The 22,634-nt window shown below is 42.8% G+C and overlaps 2 protein-coding genes across 6 annotated transcripts in view; one reads left to right on the forward strand and one right to left on the reverse strand.

Moving 5' to 3' along the window:
• Positions 1-3,843, reverse strand: part of dpy19l1l (dpy-19-like 1, like (H. sapiens)) — a 29,042-nt gene extending 25,199 nt beyond the window's left edge. The window contains exons 1-5 of one of the 3 annotated variants that reach the window (XM_037534128.1): positions 3,485-3,843; positions 2,162-2,186; positions 1,986-2,073; positions 1,177-1,314; positions 893-1,013 (exon numbers count right to left, since the gene is read on the reverse strand). In XM_037534128.1, coding sequence (XP_037390025.1) covers positions 893-1,013; positions 1,177-1,314; positions 1,986-2,073; positions 2,162-2,186; positions 3,485-3,707 — 595 coding nt within the window. In that variant the 5' untranslated portion in view covers positions 3,708-3,843. Of the gene's footprint in view, positions 1-892; positions 1,014-1,176; positions 1,315-1,936; positions 2,074-2,161; positions 2,187-3,484 lie in introns of all 3 variants that reach the window. The other 2 variants (XM_017703950.2, XM_037534129.1) reach the window with 2 other exon arrangements.
• A 1,456-nt stretch (positions 3,844-5,299) lies between these two features.
• On the forward strand, positions 5,300-15,729 carry herpud2 (HERPUD family member 2). 3 transcript variants are annotated; one of them, XM_017703952.2, is made up of 9 exons: positions 5,300-5,396; positions 6,059-6,404; positions 9,358-9,435; positions 10,798-10,911; positions 11,112-11,266; positions 11,812-11,937; positions 12,835-13,170; positions 13,533-13,635; positions 15,192-15,729. In XM_017703952.2, exons 2-9 carry the CDS (start codon positions 6,258-6,260, stop codon positions 15,357-15,359), a joined length of 1,227 nt encoding a protein of 408 aa, XP_017559441.1. In that variant the 5' UTR covers positions 5,300-5,396; positions 6,059-6,257; the 3' UTR covers positions 15,360-15,729. The 3 variants fall into 3 exon arrangements, with proteins under 3 accessions (XP_017559441.1, XP_037389675.1, XP_037389676.1); XM_037533778.1 differs by having other exon boundaries at positions 10,801-10,911; XM_037533779.1 differs by lacking the exons at positions 5,300-5,396; positions 6,059-6,404 and adding an exon at positions 6,901-6,936.
• The last annotated feature ends 6,905 nt before the right edge of the window (positions 15,730-22,634 follow it).

Consider the following 22,634-nt stretch of genomic DNA (forward strand, 5'->3'; position numbering starts at 1 on the left):
CTATCTATCTATCTGTGTCTGTCTCTCTATCTATCTGTCTGTGTCTGTCTGTCTATCAATCTGTGTGTCTGTCGGTGTCTATCTATCTATCTATCTATCTATCTATCTATCTATCTATCTGTCTGTCTATCTGTCTGTCTATCTGTCTGTCTATCTGTCTGTCTATATATCTGTGTATCTGTCTGTCTGTCTGTTGTTAGACCTAAAAGGGTCACATTCATATTTATAATATTTCCTGAACGACTGAATTTGGTCTGACAAGAAGTGTTCCATCTCGCCAAAATCACCAGCTCTCAGTGTTTAGTCTGAGCTTTAGCCCTGTAGTCTTGACTAAATGTAGTTCAGTAAATGAAGCTGCAGGTCCAGTCAGGAAGGAAGAACTGCAACTTACTGGCTGGCAGACGACTTAAAATACACCGTAAAACAGAATTAAAATCTGTCCTTGGACTGCGTTTAGCCCTGTAGCCGGACTTTGATAACCTCTGGTCTATGAGACAGCGGTTACACTGCAATTCTAAACAATTCCACACCCATCATATCACCAAACACACTAACTGCAGTTCAGCCAATGTAAACACAGCAGTCAGCTCAGCAGCTCATAAACCCAGGTCAAAATCAGACAAACAGGCAGATTTAACAGACTGAGCTCCTGAGGACATTTACATTTACAATGTTCATGTAATATTTTAAGCTCTATTACAGGTGCCTGTATTTTACTGTTCAAGTTTTTCCGTATTTTAAATAAACAATGGTCAGTTCGGGTTGCAGCATAACGTTAACTGAGATATTTTAATATGGCCCTTTATGCGGTTGAGATTGACCCCCCTGATTTAGATTGTGATAAATTTCCATTGAGATGCAACAACCCACCCCCGTATTTGATCAGCAATACCTTCACAGCTCTCCACTGGCTCCAGCCCCTCCCCTCTGTTGATGGACCAACACATCTTGGTGGGGATTCTGAAGAAGTCCATTATGGAGGAGTAAACGCGGTACCAGCTGGCCAGGACCACCTGCAGAGATACAGGGGGTGTTGGGGGGAAAACTGAGATGTAAAGCATTTACAGTGGACCAGTAAAAAATTCTACATTTTATTTTTACTACATTAAGGTGTGTAAAAAAAAATTAAATAAAAAGAAAAATCAAACAATTTAATGAAATGTAACTGCGTCTGACCTCTGGGTACAAGTTGAACCTCTTTAAGGTGTTGATCACCAGCGGATACTCAGTCAGCCTGTCGTTCATGATCAGATGAAGCCCATTCAGGAAGGTTGGAGCCTCGATGATGGTTTTAAAATAGGAGTAATACAGACCCTACATTTATAAACACACAGTTAACAACACTTTAACTCATTTTAGAGGGGAACTCCACCCATTTTTCAAAATTCCTGCATAAATAAACGGTTAAGATGTAAACAGAGTGGTTCAGAGTGGTTTGGTGTGAAACGCTCTGTTCTTGATAAACTTACCCAGTCAGAATTGTTCACAGTGGTTGTGATAGGAACCACACGTCCACCTCTAAAAGCTCACTTACAGAAAGTTACTACATGAAATGGTTATGAATTCACTGCCTCATGACTAAGACACTGTTTTATGATAGTTTAGAGAACTTAAACTCCATTCATGGTGGAGGGATACATGCAGGGCACTGTGAGGCAAAATAGTCCCCAAAGAACTTATTATTTCAGATTTTCCACTATTTTCCATCATCAACATTCCATATAAACTCAGAAGACTCGTGTAGGTTCATTGGTGGTTTTGGACAGTAAATGTCTATATCTGTGTTGTAGTCATGGCGAACCCTGGTTCCTATCACCGCCACTGTAAAGACATCTGAACCATTTCACACCAAACCACTCTGAATCTCTCTGTTTACATCTCACACACTCAGTATTGGGGGGGAATTTTGAAAAACAAGGATGTGCAGCAAACTCACAGGACTGAGCTGAGTATCTACTGAGTAAATCAGAGGGAAATAAGCCCACCATCTCAGTCCTGAAGGCCATTTCCTTCTCCAGAGCTGACATGTGAGAGAAATGTCTGTCATTTTCAAACAGATGGAAGAGATGGTGCCTAATAATACATACAACAAAAAAGATCACGTTACTTTTACTATTTACTTATCTTTTTATGCACGTTTAAAGGAAAACTGGCACCTTACCAGTGGAGAAATCCTGCAGTGACAGCTGAGGGCAGAGAGACAAATAACTATTAACCTCATTATACCTCAGTATAGACTGTTTGTAGGGGTGGACGATGTGACAGAAAATATTATAACACAATATTTAAGACCTTTTCAAAATACATGACATGCATCATGATATTTAGCTTTTCTGAGGTTTAATAAGTTGGAACAGACAAAATAGAACCTATAGTGCCACATAAATACTATAATAAGATTTGCAACAATGATAATATTATTCTATATCTCCAATTGTTTTTTAGTATTTTACAAACTGCACTAAATCCAGTTAAACAGGCCTAATTGTGCTCATTCTGTACTGAAATGAGTGGTTAGTCTGTGATCTTTAAGTAATGATATCAACGATACACCTAGAAACACATACTGCGACTTAATTTATCACAATAAATGACGAATGCCCACCCCGAACTGCACGCATGTAAACAAACACTGATTATTACGTTATTTTCATTACAGACTGATGTATACAGTACAATAATCAATATTAGAGTTAAGAGTGATTACACAGAGAAATTAATGAGACTTTATCTCACAAAACAGAACAGAATAGAAAAGCTGCACAAGCACATCTATACAAATAAAGTAATACAGTGCATTTTTATCTAATATAAGATACCTTATTGACACTTCAGTTCAACGAAATTGGGCAGCAATTCAAACAGTGCATTAACAAAAAACATTAAACTAGGAATAACTTTAAAATATACGCTAATGTAAAATGCAAAATATTAAAAGGAACGACTATATGATTTAAATTATAATAAAGTAAAATAAACAGGATGAAAATAAAGGATTGTAGCAGCTACAGTGCTGCACCTGAGGGTACTGCAGTACTTCTATTTAATGCATAAATATGAAAGTGCCAGTGAATGTAAACTTCTTTTAATATTGCTTGATTATATTGTGGATTATATTGGATGCAGGCAGAGAGTCAGTTCCTGTGCTGTAGCTGGTTGGCAGTGATCAGCTCTCTGGAAGCTGTTATTAAGTCAAATAATAATAAATTATTTAATATCCATCATTATCAGTTCTTAATATCAAAGACAGGGTCGTTCTGTATGTCCTCTCATATCCAGCTGCGCTGCCACTACTGCTTTCCTGCTCTTTGTGCATTTTCAGTTCTGACAGAACTAAAAGCTAAACTGAAATCAGTGTTTCGGTTGTAAAACTTTTAAACAGCATTTTAACCCTGTTAAGTTGTGCTGCTGCGGTAAAAGATATTAAACAAAGCGCCCTCTTCACAGATTCGCCCCCACAGTATTATAGCGCGAGTTTACTCACCGAGAGCGAACACGGTGAGCAGCCTGAAGGAGGCAGCCGGACCCAGGCCGAGTCTGCTCCGGAGGAGCGCGGAGAGGCTGCCCGCTCTGCACGCGTTCAGGCTGCTCTGAGGCTGCGCTCTGCTCTCCCTCGCCCGCCTGCCTCTGCCCGGAGCCGCGGGGCTGCGCTCCCTCTCCGCCGCGGTCTGCTCCTTCACGCTCTGCTTCTTCGCTTTAACTACCATCTTTTCATAATAAAGCCCGTAAAAGATTAAATATGATATAAACGGAGTGTTTTTGTTTTGATTCACTGCGTTTCGGCTGCAGCGGCTCCTTCTGCTTCACAGCTGCAGCTCCGTTAGCTTTACCGTTAGCTTTAGCATCGCCACGCAGGCGCCCTCTGTCGGACACAACGCGGAACTGAGGCGTGTGTAGCCATGGAAACGGTGATGACGTGGAACACACAAAAATCTTGTCCTTTTTCATTGAAATTATTGATATATTCCTTTTCTGCTATTTATTATTTTTGTTTGTATTTTTTGGTTGGCTTTTTTCTCTTCATCCTCTGTAGTTTTACTTTGTATTTTAAAGCACTATGAGCTGCATTTGTAATGTATGAAAGGTGCTATATAACATTATTATTATTATTATTATTATTATTATTATTATTGTTTCAAGTTTTATTTTTAATTAAGGCTTTTAAGGAATTTTATTAAGGCATTTAACACAGACAGTCATTGAAGTTCTATCGCAAACGAAGTCACAAAATAAAAAAGTACTACCACTAATAATAATAAAAAATATTTTTTTATTGCTATTATTAAAATAATGGCAACAGTAAAGAAAAGTGAAACATGTCTTGAACATTTTTTATTTTTGTAAATTATTCAAACATTATAGAAAATATTTTAATAGAATATTCCAAAATGAAAATATATCATAGTTGCAGCCATAATTTAAATTGCTTTTTAATTATTGCTTTTATTTTCCAAAATTCCCACATAATTCAGTCTGTGAGATGTAATCAGAGTGGTTTGGTGTGAAATGGTTCAAAAGTCTTTACAGTGGTGGTGACAGGAACCAGGGGTCACCATGACAACAACAGAAATATAGACATTTTATTTACTATACAAAACCACCAGTGAACCTACAAGAATCTTCTGAGTTTATATGAAATGTTGATGATGGAAAATAGTGGAAAATCTAAAATAATATGTTTTCTTTGGGGACTATTTTCCCCTCACAGCGCCCTGCATGTATCCCTCCACCATGAATGGAGTTTAAGTTCTCTAAACTATCATAAAACTGCGTCTCAGTCATCAGGCAGTGAATTCACAATCAATTCGTGTAATGAGGTTCCTATCACTGTGAACTATTCTGACTGGGTAAGTTTATCTAGAACAGAGCGTTTCTCACCGAACCACTCTGAACCACTCTGTTTACATTTGAACCATTTAATTATGCAGGAATTTTGGAAAGGGAGTAGAGTTCCCCTTTAATTAAAGTTGCAGTACAGTCACATGTTCGCCAAGCTCAGATGTATGTGTTCACATATTAAAGCATGAATCATATCTAACTATAAAAGCGGTGTTAAGTCTAATACTACTACTACTACTACTACTACTACTACTACTACTACTAATAATAATAATAATTCATTTCTTTTAACTGGCAATTGTCTGATTTAATTTGCACTTGTGGATGTTAAATAACATATTTTTACATGTGATATAATAAAATATAATTTTGTGGCTGTGTCATTTATCGATTTAAACCCACCCAGTTTTCTGTTATCTTCATCATTTTAATATATAATAATAAAAACACTATTTACTGTATATGTCTACGCGTGACGTCATTTCTGGTGTCGTGTTCGCCTCCATTTCACAGGAAAAACATCAGGGAAGAGAAATTGGATTAAACTGCGGATTTAGGTTCGAAACCTTCACCGTTTCTTTTATTCCGTTATTTTCTGGAAAATATTTTAATGTCGATAATCCAGGTTGGCTAGCTAAGCTAACTAGCTAGCACTGTCTGTATTAGCTCTGTAGCTTTAGCATTTTTTAGCCGAGTACAGGTAGAAATAATTGATTAACATATTTTTTAAGAGGAGAAATGAGATATAATCGCCTATTTGCCTGTTATTTTTGCTGTTTTTCTTCATTTATATTAATATTTATGTCAATGTTGAGCACGAAAGCTGGAGTCGGCTTCTTCATCGAATTTCCCGTTCCACCTTAAATGCTGCCCCAGTTGTTATTACAAGTGCCTCAAGCGCCGGAATGTAACTGCTGCAGCTTTTAAGATCGAACGGAAAGGTCGAAGAAGAAGCCAGCTCCAGCCTCCTGTTTTGAGCTGAAACGCAAATAAATCATTGTTATTATTACTATTAATAATATCCAGACTCACTTGCACGGTAGGACAGTCCCCAGTGAGCTGTATTTTAAATATAGTTAACTAGCTAATATGTAAATGTTTAACTTTCATATCTGGTGCATTCTGGCCTGTTTCCTCTATGCCCTTGTGTGTGTTATTCTATTTGCATAGAGAACTGTCAGGATCATCTAAACCATTGTTGTTCTGCTGTGACCTGCAGGCTGAAAAGAGGCTCGTTTGTGCCACAGTCATCACAATGGAAGAATCCTGAGACCAGAACCTACCATCGGCCAAAAGGGACGTGGCAACTGGGTGTCCTATCACTTTTAATGACCCACATTTGGGAAAGCCAGGTTTCCCCTCAAGTGCAGGGTGGCCTGTGACGCTCCAGAGCTGCTGCATTCCATTTAGAATGAAAGATGGACCTGGATGCGGCTGACAGTCAGGTCACCCTCGTCATTCGGGCGCCAAATCAGAAATACGACGACCAGACCATCAGCTGCTTCCTGAACTGGACCGTGGAGAAGCTGAAGAAGCACATCTCCAGCGTGTACCCCAGTAAGCCGGTGAGTTGGGCCGTAAAGCTGGCACCACCAGTAGTTATCAGCTAGACCTGCATTCTAAAATTCTGTAAATATAACATTTCACAATTTACTGCAGGCATATTATAATATGTAAAGTGTGTGGGTGTGGCTTTGGAACCCATTTACTCCTGCACATTTAGCAGTCTGATGTGTCTCTACAAGGGGGGCTGTTAGCACACAAGTCGCTTTAGTGAGTGTCATTTAACAAGAAGGAACAGCCACAAACCCACACCCAAGCTGGCTTATGAGGAGCCTGTGGCCACTTCCTGTTTCCCCTCGTTATGTAAAAAACAGGACTGCAAAACAGCAGAGGGTGCCCTCTAGTGAGTCCTCAATCAATGGGAATAAATGGAGGTCAACGGCTAAAAAACAAAAAGTTTAAATAGTTTCTGATCACTTAAACAGAACTTTCTTTTAATTTATTTATAAAGTAGAAGAACAAATTTCACTAAAAAGAAAAAGCAAACTCACCTGTATGTTTCTTCTACAGCAAATGGGTTTTGGGCAGCAGAACGTGAGCATAACTGTTACAGAGTGCTGATTGATTAGCTTTACTGCTACCTTGTGCTGATTGGGTAGCATCACTGCTACTGTGTGCTGATTGGGTATCATCACTGCGACTGAGTACTGATTGATTAGCTTTACTGCTACTGTGTGCTGAGTGGGTAGCATCACTGCTACTGAGTACTGATTGATTAGCTTTACTGCTACTGTCTGCTGATTGATTAACATCACTGCTACTGTGTGCTGATTGGGTAGCATCACTGCTACCTTGTGCTGATTGGGTAGCATCACTGCTACTGTGTGCTGATTGGGTATCATCACTGCTACTGAGTACTGATTGATTAGCTTTACTGCTACTGTGTGCTGAGTGGGTAGCATCACTGCTACTGAGTACTGATTGATTAGCTTTACTGCTACTGTCTGCTGATTGATTAGCATCACTGCTACTGTGTGCTGATTGGGTAGCATCACTGCTACTGTGTGCTGATTGATTAGCTTTACTGCTACTGTGTGCTGATTGGGTAGCATCACTGCTACTGTGTGCTGATTGGGTATCATCACTGCTACTGAGTACTGATTGATTAGCTTTACTGCTACTGTGTGCTGAGTGGGTAGCATCACTGCTACTGAGTACTGATTGATTAGCTTTACTGCTACTGTCTGCTGATTGATTAACATCACTGCTACTGTGTGCTGATTGGGTAGCATCACTGCTACTGTGTGCTGATTAATTAGCTTTACTGCTACTGAGTGCTGATTGGGTATCATCACTGCTACTGAGTACTGATTGATTAGCTTTACTGCTACTGTCTGCTGATTGGGTAGCATCACTGTTACTGAGTGCTGATTGATTAGCTTTACTGCTACTGTGTGCTGACTGAGTAGCATCACTGCTACTGAGTGCTGTTTAGTTACCTTTACTGCTACTTAGCTTTACTGCCTTTGTGTGCTGATTGGGTAGCATCACTTCTACTGAGAGCTGATTGGTTCACATTACTGCTACTTTTCAGAAAATAAAAGCAGTGCTAAAATGTTTTATGGTGGTCTGTGTTCAGGATATGAATGCATTCTTAGCATCTTAAAAATGTACTGATTGATTAGCTTTACTGCTACTGTGTGCTGAGTGGGTAGCATCACTGCTACTTAGTACTGATTGATTAGCTTTACTGCTACTGTGTGCTGACTGAGTAGCATCGCTGCTACTGAGTGCTATTTAGTTAGCTTTACTGCTACTGTGTGCTGAGTGGGTAGCATCACTTCTACTGTGTGCTGATTGATTAGCTTTACTGCTACTGTGTGCTGATTGGGTAGCATCACTGCTACTGAGTGCTGATTGATTAGCTTTACTGCTACTGTGTGCTGACTGAGTAGCATCGCTGCTACTGAGTGCTATTTAGTTAGCTTTACTGCTACTGTGTGCTGAGTGGGTAGCATCACTGCTACTGAGTGCTGATTGGGTATCATCACTGCTACTGTGTGCTGATTGGGTAGCGTCACTGCTACTGTGTGCTGATTGATTAGCTTTGCTGCTACTAGGTGCTGATTATGAAGCATCACTTCTACTGAGTTCTGACTGAGTAGCTTTACTGCTTCTGTGTGCTGATTGGGTAGCATCACCGCTACTGAGTGCTGATTGGTTAGCTTTACTACTACTGTGTGCTGATTGGGTATCATCACTTCTACTGAGAGCTGATTGGTTCACATTACTGCTACTCTTCAGAATATAACAGCAGTGCTAAAATGTTTTATGGTGGTCTGTGTTCAGGATATGAATGCATTCTTAGCATCTTAAAAATGGTTAAGCATTTATAAACTGTCAGTTCAGCCCCACCCATTCAGCCCACAGCAGATTAGCCCCGCCCATTCAGCCCACAGCAGTTTAGCGCAGCCAGAACATTGAAATATATCAGTCTTAACTGCAAACAAACAGAGGCAGGTAAAGAGAGGATGGAAAATGATAAAATAAAAATGAATTATAACAATATTATTCTTCTTCTTATTATATAACATTGTACTATTATGTTTTTGGTACATAAACAACACACACAACACAAAATACAAGAAGTACAAGAAGAGAAATGTTTCATTTAATTCATTTCAGCTCAGTGTTCTCTTGTTTTTGTTAAGCATGTGTTGCCCCCACCCCCCTACACAAATAGGAACTGTTCTAGGTACCTTCAGAGCTGCTCCTTGTCTTCGTCATTCAGATATAAACTTTAAACTTTTATACAGTGCCAAAGTCAGCAGCCCCCCAAGCTACTTTACTTACAAACATACACCTGCACCTTGTTTTATTCACTGTTACTGTTTTTTTTTACACTTTACAGCGACCTTAGACATGAAAGATACTACATAAATAAAGCACTAATGTTATTATCAGTATTATTATTATTAATGTAAGATAACAAGTCTATTGTGTGTTGTGTTGTAGTTGTGTAGAGAGCAGAGGCTGGTTTACTCTGGGCGTCTCCTGCAGGACCATCAGCAGCTGCGGGACATTCTGAGAGAGGTTCGTACCTGAGAGGAAGATGATTTTATTAAGACTGTGACTCAGAGCTTCGGGTTGGTTTATCTCTATTCCTGTTGTGTTCAGGATCAGGATTCCTTTATTTCTGCTCTTCTCTCATTCATTATCAGCAGGGCAGATAACTGCAGATCCAGCAGTTCGATGTATGATTACTAGGGCTGCACCGATATGGGACTCTGGGCTGATACAGATATTCTACATGTACATATATTTACATCTTATGAATGCAAAACTGCCTTCTGGAAGGTCCCTGCACAGTGGACACACTGCGACATGCAGCGTCTAAAAATTTTAAACCACTGTTCACACCTGCTCCAGTGCTCCATCAGTCACTGTTTAGTTTCACAGCGCGTCACAGCGCCCCACGCAGTATTTCATCATTACTACATTAAGTTAAAGCCATACTGAAAGTGCATCTATTGTTGAGGTGTTCATTCCCACGGATTCCCGCTGGACCAATGTGACCTGCCACAATGCAGCACAGAACTCACTTTCAGTATTGTGCTGAGTGAGCGGGTAACCACCCCCTGCAGGCGGGAGCGGAACGAAGTACACATGAGGAGAAATCTCGCAAATTCATGAAGAGCCTGAATAAAGTAAAACAATATATATGTTATATATGAAATAACAGGCCAGTCTTGGTCATCAGGTTCACTGTGGGTAACTTCACCAAATGCTCTTTAGAATGAAATTCTAATTTAGAATGAAATTCTAGAGCTGTGAAGCAGCCAATTAACAACATGCAGATTCTTGAAGCTCACAGAGGCAGAGCCTTCAGTCTTGTGGCCACAGCTGCCCAGCAAAACAGCAAAGCTAACCTCTCTGTGGTTTAATTCCTGCTCTGTTTTTAAATGGTGAATAAATGGCATTTGGTGAAGTTACTCACAGTGAACCTGATGACCATGACTGGGCTGGTATTTCAGCAAAATAACATGTTTCTGAACAGACTGTGTAAATATTGGACGTCAGTTCGTCCGTGACAGAATTGCGGGCAGGAGTGGGACTAATGTTTCAGATTTTCTGTGGGAGCTGGATGAAATCCTCACTCAGGCCTCTATTCTGTTGGTTTAATCTGATACTGGGCTGATGCAGACTGGTTCACACGTGTTTTCAGATGTTTCTTTTTCCACACAGTGTTCTGATTTTTTTTTTTTTACCCCTTACCTGTCTGCATCAGGAAGCGGTGAGCAGAAGGAAGGAAATCATCACTCAGGTGGAGTTGACTCTGGTCCCTAAATGCCAGCTTGAGCCTCAGGATGCGACGCTGTGTGTTAATAACCTGTTTGTGCAGCTTGTTTGTGGGTAAATTGCTTTGTTTCTGATTTTGGCCTTTTGCTCTCACAGCAGGATGAGTATCACATGCTACACCTGGTCTGTGCCCCTCGCAGCCCCCCCTCTCCACCTGTGGACCACTGGGACCTCAGCAGCTCCCCCCTGACCTCTGACCCCAGTTCTGTGGTGAGTCCACCCTTATGTGCTCTTGCCTGTATAGGTGAAGCTGTAGGAGCAGCGCTAGGCTCCTGTCCTGCTGCAGGGTTTACTGTACAACCTGATTCACATCGAAAACAGACATCCAGAATCAGATTGATCGATTATTGATTTATATTTACTTAGATTTACTCAGTGACGTCAGCATATTGGTCTGTTTTTCTCCTCAGAATGCAGGCACCCATGGCCCCTCCCCCTCAGTCTCTGTGTCCTATCAGGATGCCCCCAGTCTCTCTGTCACAGGAAGTTCAGACGGCCTGCGGCACCGAGGAGGTTCAACGCAGATCCCCGGTTTGACACCTGACCCCACAGACGCAGTGCAGTGGTACAACAGCTCAGCTCAGCCTACACAGTCCCATATAGTCTTCGACAGTCCGACACAGTCTTCGACAGTCCGACACAGTCTTAGACAGTCCGACACAGTCTTAGACAGTCCCACACAGTCTTAGACAGTCCCACATAGTCTTAGACAGTCCTACACAGTCTTAGACTATCTCCTACAGTCTTGCACAATTCTATAGTCTTATACAGTCCCGCATAGTCTTACACTATCTTGTACAGTCATACACAATTCTTTACAATCTTATACAGTCTTATACAGTCCCACACAGTCCTACACTATCTCGTACAGTCTTACAAAGTCCTGTACAGACGTACAGTCTTACATAGTCCCACACAGTCTTACATAGTCCCACACACTCTTACATTCTTACATCCCATACAGTCATACACAGCCCAATACAGTCCTTTACAGTCTTATAGAGTCTTATACACTCCTGTACAGTCTTATGCAGTTGTACACAGTCCTACAGAGTGGTTACAGGTGCTTTATGTAGTGTTTATCCATTTATTTGTATTTGTGTGTCTTAGGCCTCAGGGGATGCCCCTCTCTGCACTGACAGTGCCCCCTGCTGGACTCCCAGCACACCCCATGTACTCTCCTATGCAGATGCTGTGGTGGCAGCAGATGTACGCCAGACATTACTATATGCAATAGTAAGTGATTTACTGCACAGCGAGGGGAAGCACATCTGTTATCTGCTCCTTCGGTAAAGGACGTCCTAAAATAGGACAGAACTGACCAGAGAGAGGACTCGCAACATTAGAGAGTCTGGGATACAGACTGGCCTGGATGGCGACGGTCATTCTGTCAAATAACTAAGGAGTTGTGAAACAGACTGAATATAATCAATAAATAAAAAGTCACTAAAACAAATAAGTAAATAAATGAGCTCTAAAAAGTGCAATCACAATGAAAGTTATTTTCATTATAATTGTATATAGTTATGTTAGTATTTTGTAATTTTTTCATTTATTTTAAGAGTTCCAACATTTTTCAAAATCACTTAATTAAAAAATTTTAGAAAAATATTATCAATAATAGATGGGAATGTCTGGGGTTAAGCGAGCTATTCAGAGCAGAGAACTGTAGGTTTATGATGAATTTTAGATTTGCTTCAACACAAATCAGGTTTATTCATTTTAACCTGCTTTAGCTCCCACATTTCATACTTTGCCAACAACCTTTTCAGGGTTGCCAGATTTTGCAGAATCTCCCAAATTGGCCTTAAATGCTTTATATGAAAATAACTGTTTATCAGTGATTTTTTTTCATTAGGATGTAGTATTAAAATTAATTTTAATAAAAAACTAATAAAGCTATTAATAACAGGCAAACTATGTAGACTATGTGCAGTGTGTATGTAAAATAAGCTAGCAATAAGTAATAATACAATAAATACTAATACTAATGTGTTTATAACAATAGCATTTATAAAGACATGTGAAACATGTTTTTAACATTCTTCATTCTAATACAGGTTCCATTATGTTTTTATGTCTGCCAGTGTTTGTTTATTCTCCTCATGTATTTTTCCTGTTTTGTCTTTACAGCCAAGCTGCGATGGCAGCCTCCCAGGCATCCACCGTGGATCCACGCCCTTCCCTCAGTCCCCGCCCTGCGGCCGTTCCGGCTCCGCCCAACGAGCCCGCAGCCCCTATGGGGCCGAATCCTGCCCCCAACCCTGTCCCAGAGGAGCGTCCGGCCAATCAGAACTTGCAGATGAACGCACAGGGTGGAGCCATGCTGAACGAGGACGAGCTGAACCGTGATTGGCTGGACTGGCTGTACACAGTCTCGCGTGCTGCAATTCTGCTCAGCATCGTCTACTTCTACTCTTCCTTCGGACGCTTTGTCATGGTGATCGGCGCCATGCTGCTCATTTACCTGTGAGTCCAGTCATTGTTTATCATCAGCGCTTCATTTAATTAAAAATAAAAGCGCTCTATAATGTTCATATGATCCACGCAGTCACTCATACAGACTCTAATACACTACAGGAAGTTTAGGGGCAGTATGGCTTCTACTGTTTCATTTAAAAAGCCTCTATAATGTTCATATGATCCACACAGTCATTCTGACAGACTGTAATACACTACAGGAAGTGTAGGGGGCGATATGGCTTCTACTGTTTCATTTAAAAAAGCTCTGTAATGTTCATATGACCCACACAGTTACTATGACAGACTGTAATACGCCACAGGAAGTGTATGAATTTTGGTGAAAAATTGTGTGTGTGTGTCTTTTTTAGACACCAGGCTGGCTGGTTCCCCTTCAGAGCGGAGCTGCAGAACCCAGCAGCAGCAGAAGGTCCTCAGGATGAAGCAGCGAGAAACAACGACATGCAGGAAATGGTAAAGCAATGGTGCTTATTTACACTTATCGTCCCCTTGGAATGAAAAGTTCTGTCTGTGTTCTGAGCCGTTCTGAGATATTGAACTTCAAAGATTTCACATTTTGGGGGCTCCCAAGTGGCACAACAGTCTTAGTGTTGGCTCTGTCATCATGAGATTGTGAATTTGCTCCCTGGTGAAGCTACAGCCGTCCGTAGCCGGGAGTCCTAGAGAGCACAATTGTCCTCACTCTGGGTGGGTAGGATGGCCCCTTCCTCTCCCCCCATCACTCAACAGTCAGTGTAGTGCTAGTCAGTGTAGGCATCTGTTAGCTGATGTAACAAATCTGGTGGTTAGCGTCTCATCCAAGCTGTACAATCACGTTGCATGAACGGCAGTTTGAAAAGATGCAGTGGTGCTCGGAGGAAGCCTGTGCTACCTTCAACCTCCTAGCATTAGTCCTATCCAGTGGGTGGAATTGGAGACAACAAAATTGAGGAGAGAGAAAAAAAATGACATTCCAAACAGCAGAACTGATGGAACACGTGTCTTTATACATGACAATAACAGACACCCTATTCTAAATGTAAATATCAAAATCCTTTCAGATTTGTAAAGGAGGCTTTTTTTTTAAAACAGGTCACATGCAGAGAGAACCTTCTAATCCTGAGAAGTCACTTTCTGTTAGGAGTTCTGTCTGACAGAGCATTTAAAGAAGCAATGATTTTCAAGGAACACAAACAGTTTGTGCTCACAGCTGCTGTAATAAACTGTCTCAGCAGGTCAGTGTAGCCAGTCAGTGTAACAAGACAGTGTAGTAAGTTAGTCCAAAGCCATGTGAGGTTTAGTTAAATATCAGAATTGTCACTCGCAGCATTAACATTACAGCATTAACTTCATTCATCCATCTCTTTATTTTTTTACTTTAGGAGAAAGAAGAAAATCAAAAGATGGATGAATGAAGTTAATGTTAATGCTGTAATTAGGACCCAGCAATTCAAATGTTCACTGTTTAATCACTTTTATTGCTTAATATTTATTAAATCTAAGACAGTAAGACGTTTATAGAGCTGTAAGATGACAGACAAAGTTTTAGCAACATGTTTTTATGTTTCATAAAGTTTTATTAACGTTTTAACGGAAACAGGCAGAACCTTACTGGGCCTCTTGTGTGTATGTGAAGTGCTGATTGGCTCACAGATAGAACCTTATAGAACTAAGTTTGATTTTGAGTTTGATTTTGGAGACAGAACCTTTTTGTTTTCTAGATAAAGAGGCAAAAATGCACACAACTAAAAAAACACCTCATATAATAGTAAGAAGTGTCACAGAATAACAATGTGATGAAAAACTCAATTTAGACAAAAATGTCAAGACAGAACCTCATAATAACTACAAGGATCAACAGAAAGGTTCATGAACAGTATCAGAATCGTTGCCAGCTAGTATCAGTGCATCCTTGATTATCACAGTCTCTCTCTCTCTCTCTCTCTCTCTCTCTCTCTCTCTCTCTCTCTCTCTCTCTCCCTCTCTCCCTCCCTCTCTCTCCCTCTCTGTGTTTGTGTGTGTGTGTTTAGGAACGGATTATGGATGATGGGATTGAGGAGGATGATGGTGAGAGTGGGGAGGAAGGCCCTGAGGATGCAGCTCCAGCCAGGCCGGGCTTTCTAACAGCCACCTGGTCATTCATCAGCACTTTCTTCACCTCATTAGTGCCGGAGGGCCCAGCTCGCCCTGCCAACTGACCCTACAGCCCAGATAGAAAAACAAACAAACGCAGACACTAAGAGGGCGTTTCACAGCGCTGGATTCCTCAGATCGTTTAATTGTGCCTGTCTAGCAGAGAGCGGAGTTCTCGTTCCACAGATCAGTGCCGTGTTAATCGTGACCAGCTAAACCAGCTCATGGGTTTGTCTTCCTGTTACACTGAGAATCTGTTTGGCTTTGTTTTTGGACAAAGGCGCAACACTAAACCGTGTAACTGCTTCAGTAAAATAGTTCTCCATTTCCACTGAGTGTAAATAAATAGCATTGATTCACAGACATGAAAATTTGCATCTCATTGAAGTTGAGCTGTGTTTTTGAATAAAAGCAGTTTGGCAGTGAGGTGCATGGTCAGTGGCTCGGAGTGCTGTTTTAAAGCAGTGCTATAACTAATCACCACCAGGGGGCGGCAGTGCTCTTCAGAAGAAGAGTTAATGGTTCTGAGTTTCCCCAACATGGGCAAATAGTAAATATTTTTAATATATATGCACACACACACACACACACACACACACACATATATGTATGTATGTGTATGTGTATATGTCTATGTGTGTGTGCGTGTGTGTGTGTGTGTGTGTGTGTATATATATATATATATATATATATATATATATATATATATATATATATATATATATATATATATGTATGTGTGTGTGTGTGTGTGTATGTATGTATATGTATGTGTGTATATATATATATGTGTGTGTGTATATATGCATGTATATATATGTGTGTATATATGTGTGTATATATATGTACACTGCTCAAAAAACACTTAAACAACACAATATATCCAAGTAAATCAAACTTCTGTGAAATCAAACTGTCCACTTAGGAAGCAACACTGATTGACAATCAATTTCACATGCTGTTGTGCAAATGGAATAGACAACAGGTGGAAATTCACACTCAGTAAAGGAGTGGTTCTGCAGGTGGGGACCACAGACCACTTCTCAGTACCTTTCTGCTTTCTGGCTGATGTTTTGGTCACTTTTGAATGTTGGTGGTGCTTTCACACTCGTGGTAGCATGAGACGGACTCTACAACCCACACAAGTGGCTCAGGTAGTGCAGCTCATCCAGGATGGCACATCAATGCGAGCTGTGGCAAGAAGGTTTGCTGTGTCTGTCAGCATAGTGTCCAGAGGCTGGAGGCGCTACCAGGAGACGTGGAGGAGGCCGTAGGAGGGCAACAACCCAGCAGCAAGACCGCTACCTCCGCCTTTGTGCAAGGAGGAACAGGAGGAGCACTGCCAGAGCCCTGCAAAATTACTTCCAGCAGGCCACAAATGTGCATGTGTCTGCACAAACGGTTAGAAACCAACACCATGAGGATGGTATGAGGGCCCAACGTCCACAGATGGGGGTTGTGCTCACAGCCCAACACCGTGCAGGACGCTTGGCATTTGCCAGAGAACACCAGGTTTGGCAAATTCACCACTGGCGCCCTGTGCTCTTCACAGATGAAAGCAGGTTCACACTGAGCACATGTGACAGACGTGACAGAGTCTGGAGACGCCGTGGAGAGTGATCTGCTGCCTGCAACATCCTTCACCATGACCGGTTTGGCAGTGGGTCAGTAATGGTGTGGGGTGGCATTTCTTTGGAGGGCCGCACAGCCCTCCATGTGCTCGCCAGAGGTAGCCTGCCTGCCATTAGGTACCGAGATGAGATCCTCAGACCCCTTGTGAGACCATATGCTGGTGTGGTTGGCCCTGGGTTCCTCCTAATGCAGGACAATGCTAGACCTCAAGTGGCTGGAGTGTGTCAGCAGTTCCTGCAAGATGAAGGCATTGAAGCTATGGACTGGCCCGCCCGTTCCCCAGACCTGAATCCAATTGAGCACATCTGGGACATCATGTCTCTGCTTTAGTCCAGGTCTGGGAGGAGATCTCTCAGGAGACCATCCGCCACCTCATCAGGAGCATGCCCAGGCGTTGTAGGGAGGTCATACAGGCACGTGGAAGCCACACACAATACTGTGCCTCATTTTGACTTGTTTTAAAGACATTACATCAAAGTTGGATCAGCCTGTAGTGTGTTTTTCCACTTTAATTTTGTGTGTGACTCCAAATCCAGGCCTCCATTGGTTAATAAATTTGATTTCCATTGATGATTTTTGTGTGATTTTGTTGTCGGCACATTCAACTTTGTACAGAACAAAGTATTCAATGAGAATATTTCATTCATTCAGATCTAGGATGTGTTATTTGAGTGTTCCCTTTATTTTTTTGAGCAGTGTGTATATATATGTGTGTGTGTGTGTGTGTGTGTATATATATAAAATGTCTATGTGTGAGAGAGAGAGAGAGAAATGAAAAAAATAAAACTGACATTATAACCTGAGGCTGATCTGAGTGATAAACTGAGGAAAGTCAGTAAACGTGGCGTTTATAAAGAGCTCAGTAGAGTTTCCTGATTGGATCAGTATGCAGGGAGTTAATAATGGAAACACTCATAAGCCACATTTTCAGAAACCTGCCTTTTATTTCCTCTGTGTAGGTGCACTGTTACACACTGGAGTTTATCTGTTACTGCACAGTTTATCAGCCCCTCTAACACACTGGAAACACCCCCATAGGACCACAGCTGACCAGGTATTGCAGATCTCTGGAGTCGTGCATAGTGGTGTAGTCAGCTTTCCACCCATATATGGAGTTCAGGGTCTAAGCAGCTTATTTCTATGGGGAAATATTAACAGCCCTCTCGAAATGCACTGAATAAACAGGCTCTGCAAAAACAAGACTGCTCATAAAATATGAATTCCCTCTGTGGTGTGAGGTGTGAGCATCAAGACACAACCCTGGAACTTTAAATCACAATCTTTTGCACCTCAAAGTCCACTTTTCTGTCTTTAGTAAGCATGTAGGCCCACAGGAAAAGAAAACTCTGCATTTTTGCTTAAAAACTTAATTTTTGGGAAATTATTAAAACTGTCGGCTTCTGCAAAACGCCACCAGTGAACATAAAATATCAGCAGAACGGCAGCGAGTTAAGTGGAATGTTTCTTCAACATAAGTTGTTCAAGACCCTGTTCTTGTGAGGTGACAGCTGAAACAGAGGCTATTTCGTTTTTAGAGTCGACACAAAAACCTGGCAATGCTTTAATGCTGTTTTTTCTGGCCTCAATATTGTTTACCAAGCATTTTACAGCTCTTTGTTAAGTCAATTCTTTTTTATGACAAAGTACCATTGCAGTGGCACCCCTTCAGCCTGAGGACCACCAGAGGATGTTTAAAGGCCCACTTGTTTTTAAAAAACCCTGTTTTAATCAAAAAACATAAAAAATGTTGTTTATGTTTTTGTTTAATAAACAGTCCACATGTTATGCTTTGAATGAATTCTAAACTGAATGTGGTGATGAGTGAAACTGCAAATTAACTTTAAAAAAGTGAGAAATTGTCAGTTTTCTGTGAGATGCGTCAAAAGCAGCAAATAAACAGAAAAATGAAACGTACACTAAAACTACAGAACGTGACGAGAACAACCTTGTTTACTTATTAGATTTATCAGCAAATAACCAGAAACTGTGCAGTAAAATAAACAGAAAAATGCCAATGCCGTTTCTGTAGAGGAAGCATTCACCTATTTTCACTTCATCGTGAACACAGAGCTCCAGCTCCCCTGCAGGAGTGTGTCCTGCTGGCTGGAAGCCGCTGGGGTGCGGAGCTCTAAGGATCCTGGGCTTTTTCAGCGGGACGGATCTGCTGAGTGCGGAACGCTGCGGAGTCTGTATTATCCTACAGGAATCCTGCGTTATCAGGGACGCCTAAATAAAGAACCCAACTGCATTCCCCGTCAGCACAGCGTTCCTCTCACAGAACACTCAGCTGCAATCACGACCTCCTGAGCTCTAATCTAATGAGCGCACATTTACTTTACTGCACTGGCCCAACACTATTATTTATGCATGAGGCAGGCATTAGCTCCGCCTCTAAATAACTCAGCTAATCAGGTTAGAGTGGCTTCTCAAGGGGTCTTGTCAAAGGAACTGCTCTCCTTCAGAACATCACTTCAATCATCCTCACACACTCAGAGCTGAGTTCTCTCAGACTGCTGGGCTTCTTAAAGAAGCAGAGCACACGCTAATGCTAACATGGCTGAAAATGAATGGGTGTTAATGGGAAACATCTAGCGTGATGCTAACTGTAGCCCTATGTTCCTGGCTTAAGATCTGACAGGTCAAGATAAGATTTTTCACAAATTTATGTTACAGAAGCAAATCTGATCTTAATTTAGGAATTTAATCTTATCCTACAGCATCTTATCTCCAGTTTGGAAATCTTAATTTACTCGATTGAAATCGATTCTGCAGTATCTGAGATTTTTAAAACGCTGTGAAACAGTGAAAGCAGCGTTTCACAGTATAAATAAATGTAGCTTATTATGCTGGTAGTGAGCTATGCTGCCTGACACAGCTGCCTATAAACCATAGAAACGGACCTTAAACAGAAGTTAGGACCCTGAAGTTAGCACAGTACTTAGGAGGTTTGTTCTAGTTAGGATATTTCTATAAAACGGTTTCTTATCTCCTCTCCATGGATCACCACCTTATTGTGGTGGAGGGGTTTGCATGCTTGAATGATCCTAGGAGTTATGTTGTCTGGAGCAAAAGCTCCTGGTAGGATCTCCCATGGCAAACTGGTCCTAGGTGACAGGTCAGACAAAGTGTGATCCATAATAACCCCTATGAGAAGACAAGAACAGGATTTGTGTACCCTGCCCGGAACAGGGTTACCGGGGCCCCACCCTGGAGCCAGGCCTGGGGGAGGGGCTCGCCAGTGAGCGTTTGGTGGCCTGGCATTTACTCATGGTGCCGGGCCGGCCCCAGCCCGAAGGAGTTACATGAGTCCCCCCTCCCATCGACCCACCACCAATGGGAGGGGCAGTAGTAGGGGTTCGGTGCTTTGTGGATCGGGCAGTGTCCAAAGGCGTGGGCCTTGGCATTCTGATCCTTGGTTGCTGAAACTGGCTTTTGGAACTTGGAACGTTACGTCACTGGCGGGGAAGGAGCCTGAGTTGATGCGCGAGGTTGAGAGATACCGGCTAGATATAGTCGGGCTCACCTCAACACATAGCTTGGGCTCTGGGTCCAATCTCCTTTTCTGGAGTTGCCCATGGTGAGAGGCGGCGGGCAGGTGTGGGCTTTCTCATAGCCCCTTGACTCGGTGCCTGTATGTTGGGGTTTTCTCCCGTGGACGAGAGGGTAGCTTCCCTACTCCTTCGGGTTGGAGAACGGGTCCTGACTGCTGTCTGTGCTTATGCACCGAACAGCAGTTCAGAGTACCCAGCCTTCTTAGAGTCCTTGGAAAGGGTGCTGGAAAGTGCTCCTCCTGGAGACTCTATTGTCCTACTGGGGGATTTTAACGCTCACGTGGGCAATGACAGTGAGACCTGGAGGGGTGTGATTGGGAGGAATGGCCTCTCTGATCTGAACCCGAGTGGTGTTCAGTTTTTGGACTTCTGTGCAAACCACAGTTTGTCCATCACAAACACCATGTTTGAACACAAGGATGTCCATAAGTGCACATGGCACCAGGACACCCTAGGCCGCAGTTCAATGATTGACTTTGTAGTCGTGTTATCAGACTTGCGGCCATGTGTTTTGGACACTCTGGTAAAGAGAGGAGCTGAGCTGTCAACTGATCACCACCTGGTGGTGAGTTGGTTCAGGTGGTGGGGGAAGATGCCGATCAGACCAGGCAAGCCCAAACGTATAGTGAGGGTTTGCTGGGAACGTCTGGCAGAAGAACCTGTCAGATTGATGTTCAACTCACACCTCCGTCAGAACTTTGACCAGATATCGGGGGAGGTGGGGGACATAGACTCAGAATGGGCCAATCCGTTCCTCCATTGCTGAAGCGGCTGACTGTAGCTGTGGCCGTAAGGTAGTTTGTGCCTGTCGGGGCGGTAATCCTCGAACCCGGTGGTGGACACCCCAGGTGAGAGATGCCGTCAAGCTGAAGAAGGAGTCCTACCGGGCATGGTTGGCCTGTGGGACACCAGAGGCAGCTGGCAGGTATCGACAGGCCAAGCGATCTGCGGCTTCAGTCATCGCCAAGGTATGGGAGGAGTTTGGTGAGGCCTTGGAAAGTGACTTTAAGTCGGCTCCGAAAAGATTCTGGCAAACCATCAGGCGACTCAGAAGGGGAAAGCAGTGTGCCACTAGCACTGTATATAGTGGAGATGGTGTGCTGCTGACTTCGACTGAAGACGTCATTGGGCGATGGAAGGAATACTTTGAGGACCTTCTCAATCCCACCGACACGTTCTCCAGTGAGGAGGCAGAGTCTGGGGACATGGGAATAGGCTTGTCCATTACTGAGGCCGAAGTCACTAAGGTAGTTAAGAGGCTCCTTGGTGGCAAGGCTCCAGGGGTGGATGAGATCCGCCCTGAGTTCCTCAAGGCTCTGGATGTTGTGGGGCTGTCTTGGCTGACACGCCTTTTCAACATTGCGTGGACATCGGGGGTGGTGCCACTGGATTGTGTTCCAACTACAGGGGAATCACACTCCTCAGCCTCCATGGTAAGGTCTATGCAGGGGTACTGGAGAAGAGAGTCCGGCTTATAGTTGAACTTCGGATCCAGGAGGAGCAGTGCGGGTTCCGTCCTGGTCATGGAACACTGGACCAACTCTTCACCCTCTCCATGATTCTGGAGGGTTCATGGGAGTTTGCCCAACCAGTCCACATGTGCTTTGTGGACCTGGAGAAGGCATTCGACTGTGTTCCCCGGTGTATTCTGTGGGAGGTGCTTCAGGAGTACGGGGTACATGGCTCTTTGCTACGAGCCATTCAGGCCCTGTACAAACAAAGCAGGAGTTTGGTTCGCATGGCCGGCAGTAAGTCAGACTCGTTCCCAGTGAGAGTTGCACTCCGTCAGGGCTGCCCCTTGTCACCGATTCTATTCATAATTTTTATGGATAGAATTTCTAGGCGCAGTCAGGGGATGGAGGGTGTCCGGTTTGGTGACCTCAGGGTCACATCGCTGCTGTTTGCAGATGATGTGGTCCTATTGGGGACATCAGGCCGCGAACTTCAGCTATCGCTCGATCGGTTTGCAGCTGAGTGTGAAGCGGCTGGGATGAGAATCAGTACCTCCAAATCCGAGACCATGGTTCTCAGGCGGAAAAGGGTGGAGAGCCCTCTCTGGGTCGGGGATAGGCTCTTGCCTCAAGTGGAGGAGTTCAAGTATCTCAGGGTCTTGTTCACGAGTGATGGTACAAGGGAGCGGGAGATTGACAGGCGGAT

Source organism: Pygocentrus nattereri, chromosome 24 (genome assembly GCF_015220715.1).
Source record: "Pygocentrus nattereri isolate fPygNat1 chromosome 24, fPygNat1.pri, whole genome shotgun sequence".
NCBI classification, from domain to species: Eukaryota; Metazoa; Chordata; class Actinopteri; order Characiformes; family Serrasalmidae; genus Pygocentrus; species Pygocentrus nattereri.

Bases quoted from the DNA above. Each gene is read 5' to 3' on its own strand.
- herpud2 (XM_017703952.2), top strand. From the start codon at position 6,258: ATGGACCTGGATGCGGCTGACAGTCAGGTCACCCTCGTCATTCGGGCG. The intron at 6,405-9,357 runs GTGAGTTGGGCC...GTTGTGTTGTAG, and splicing joins GCGTGTACCCCAGTAAGCCG to TTGTGTAGAGAGCAGAGGCT. The intron at 11,938-12,834 runs GTAAGTGATTTA...TTGTCTTTACAG, and splicing joins AGACATTACTATATGCAATA to CCAAGCTGCGATGGCAGCCT.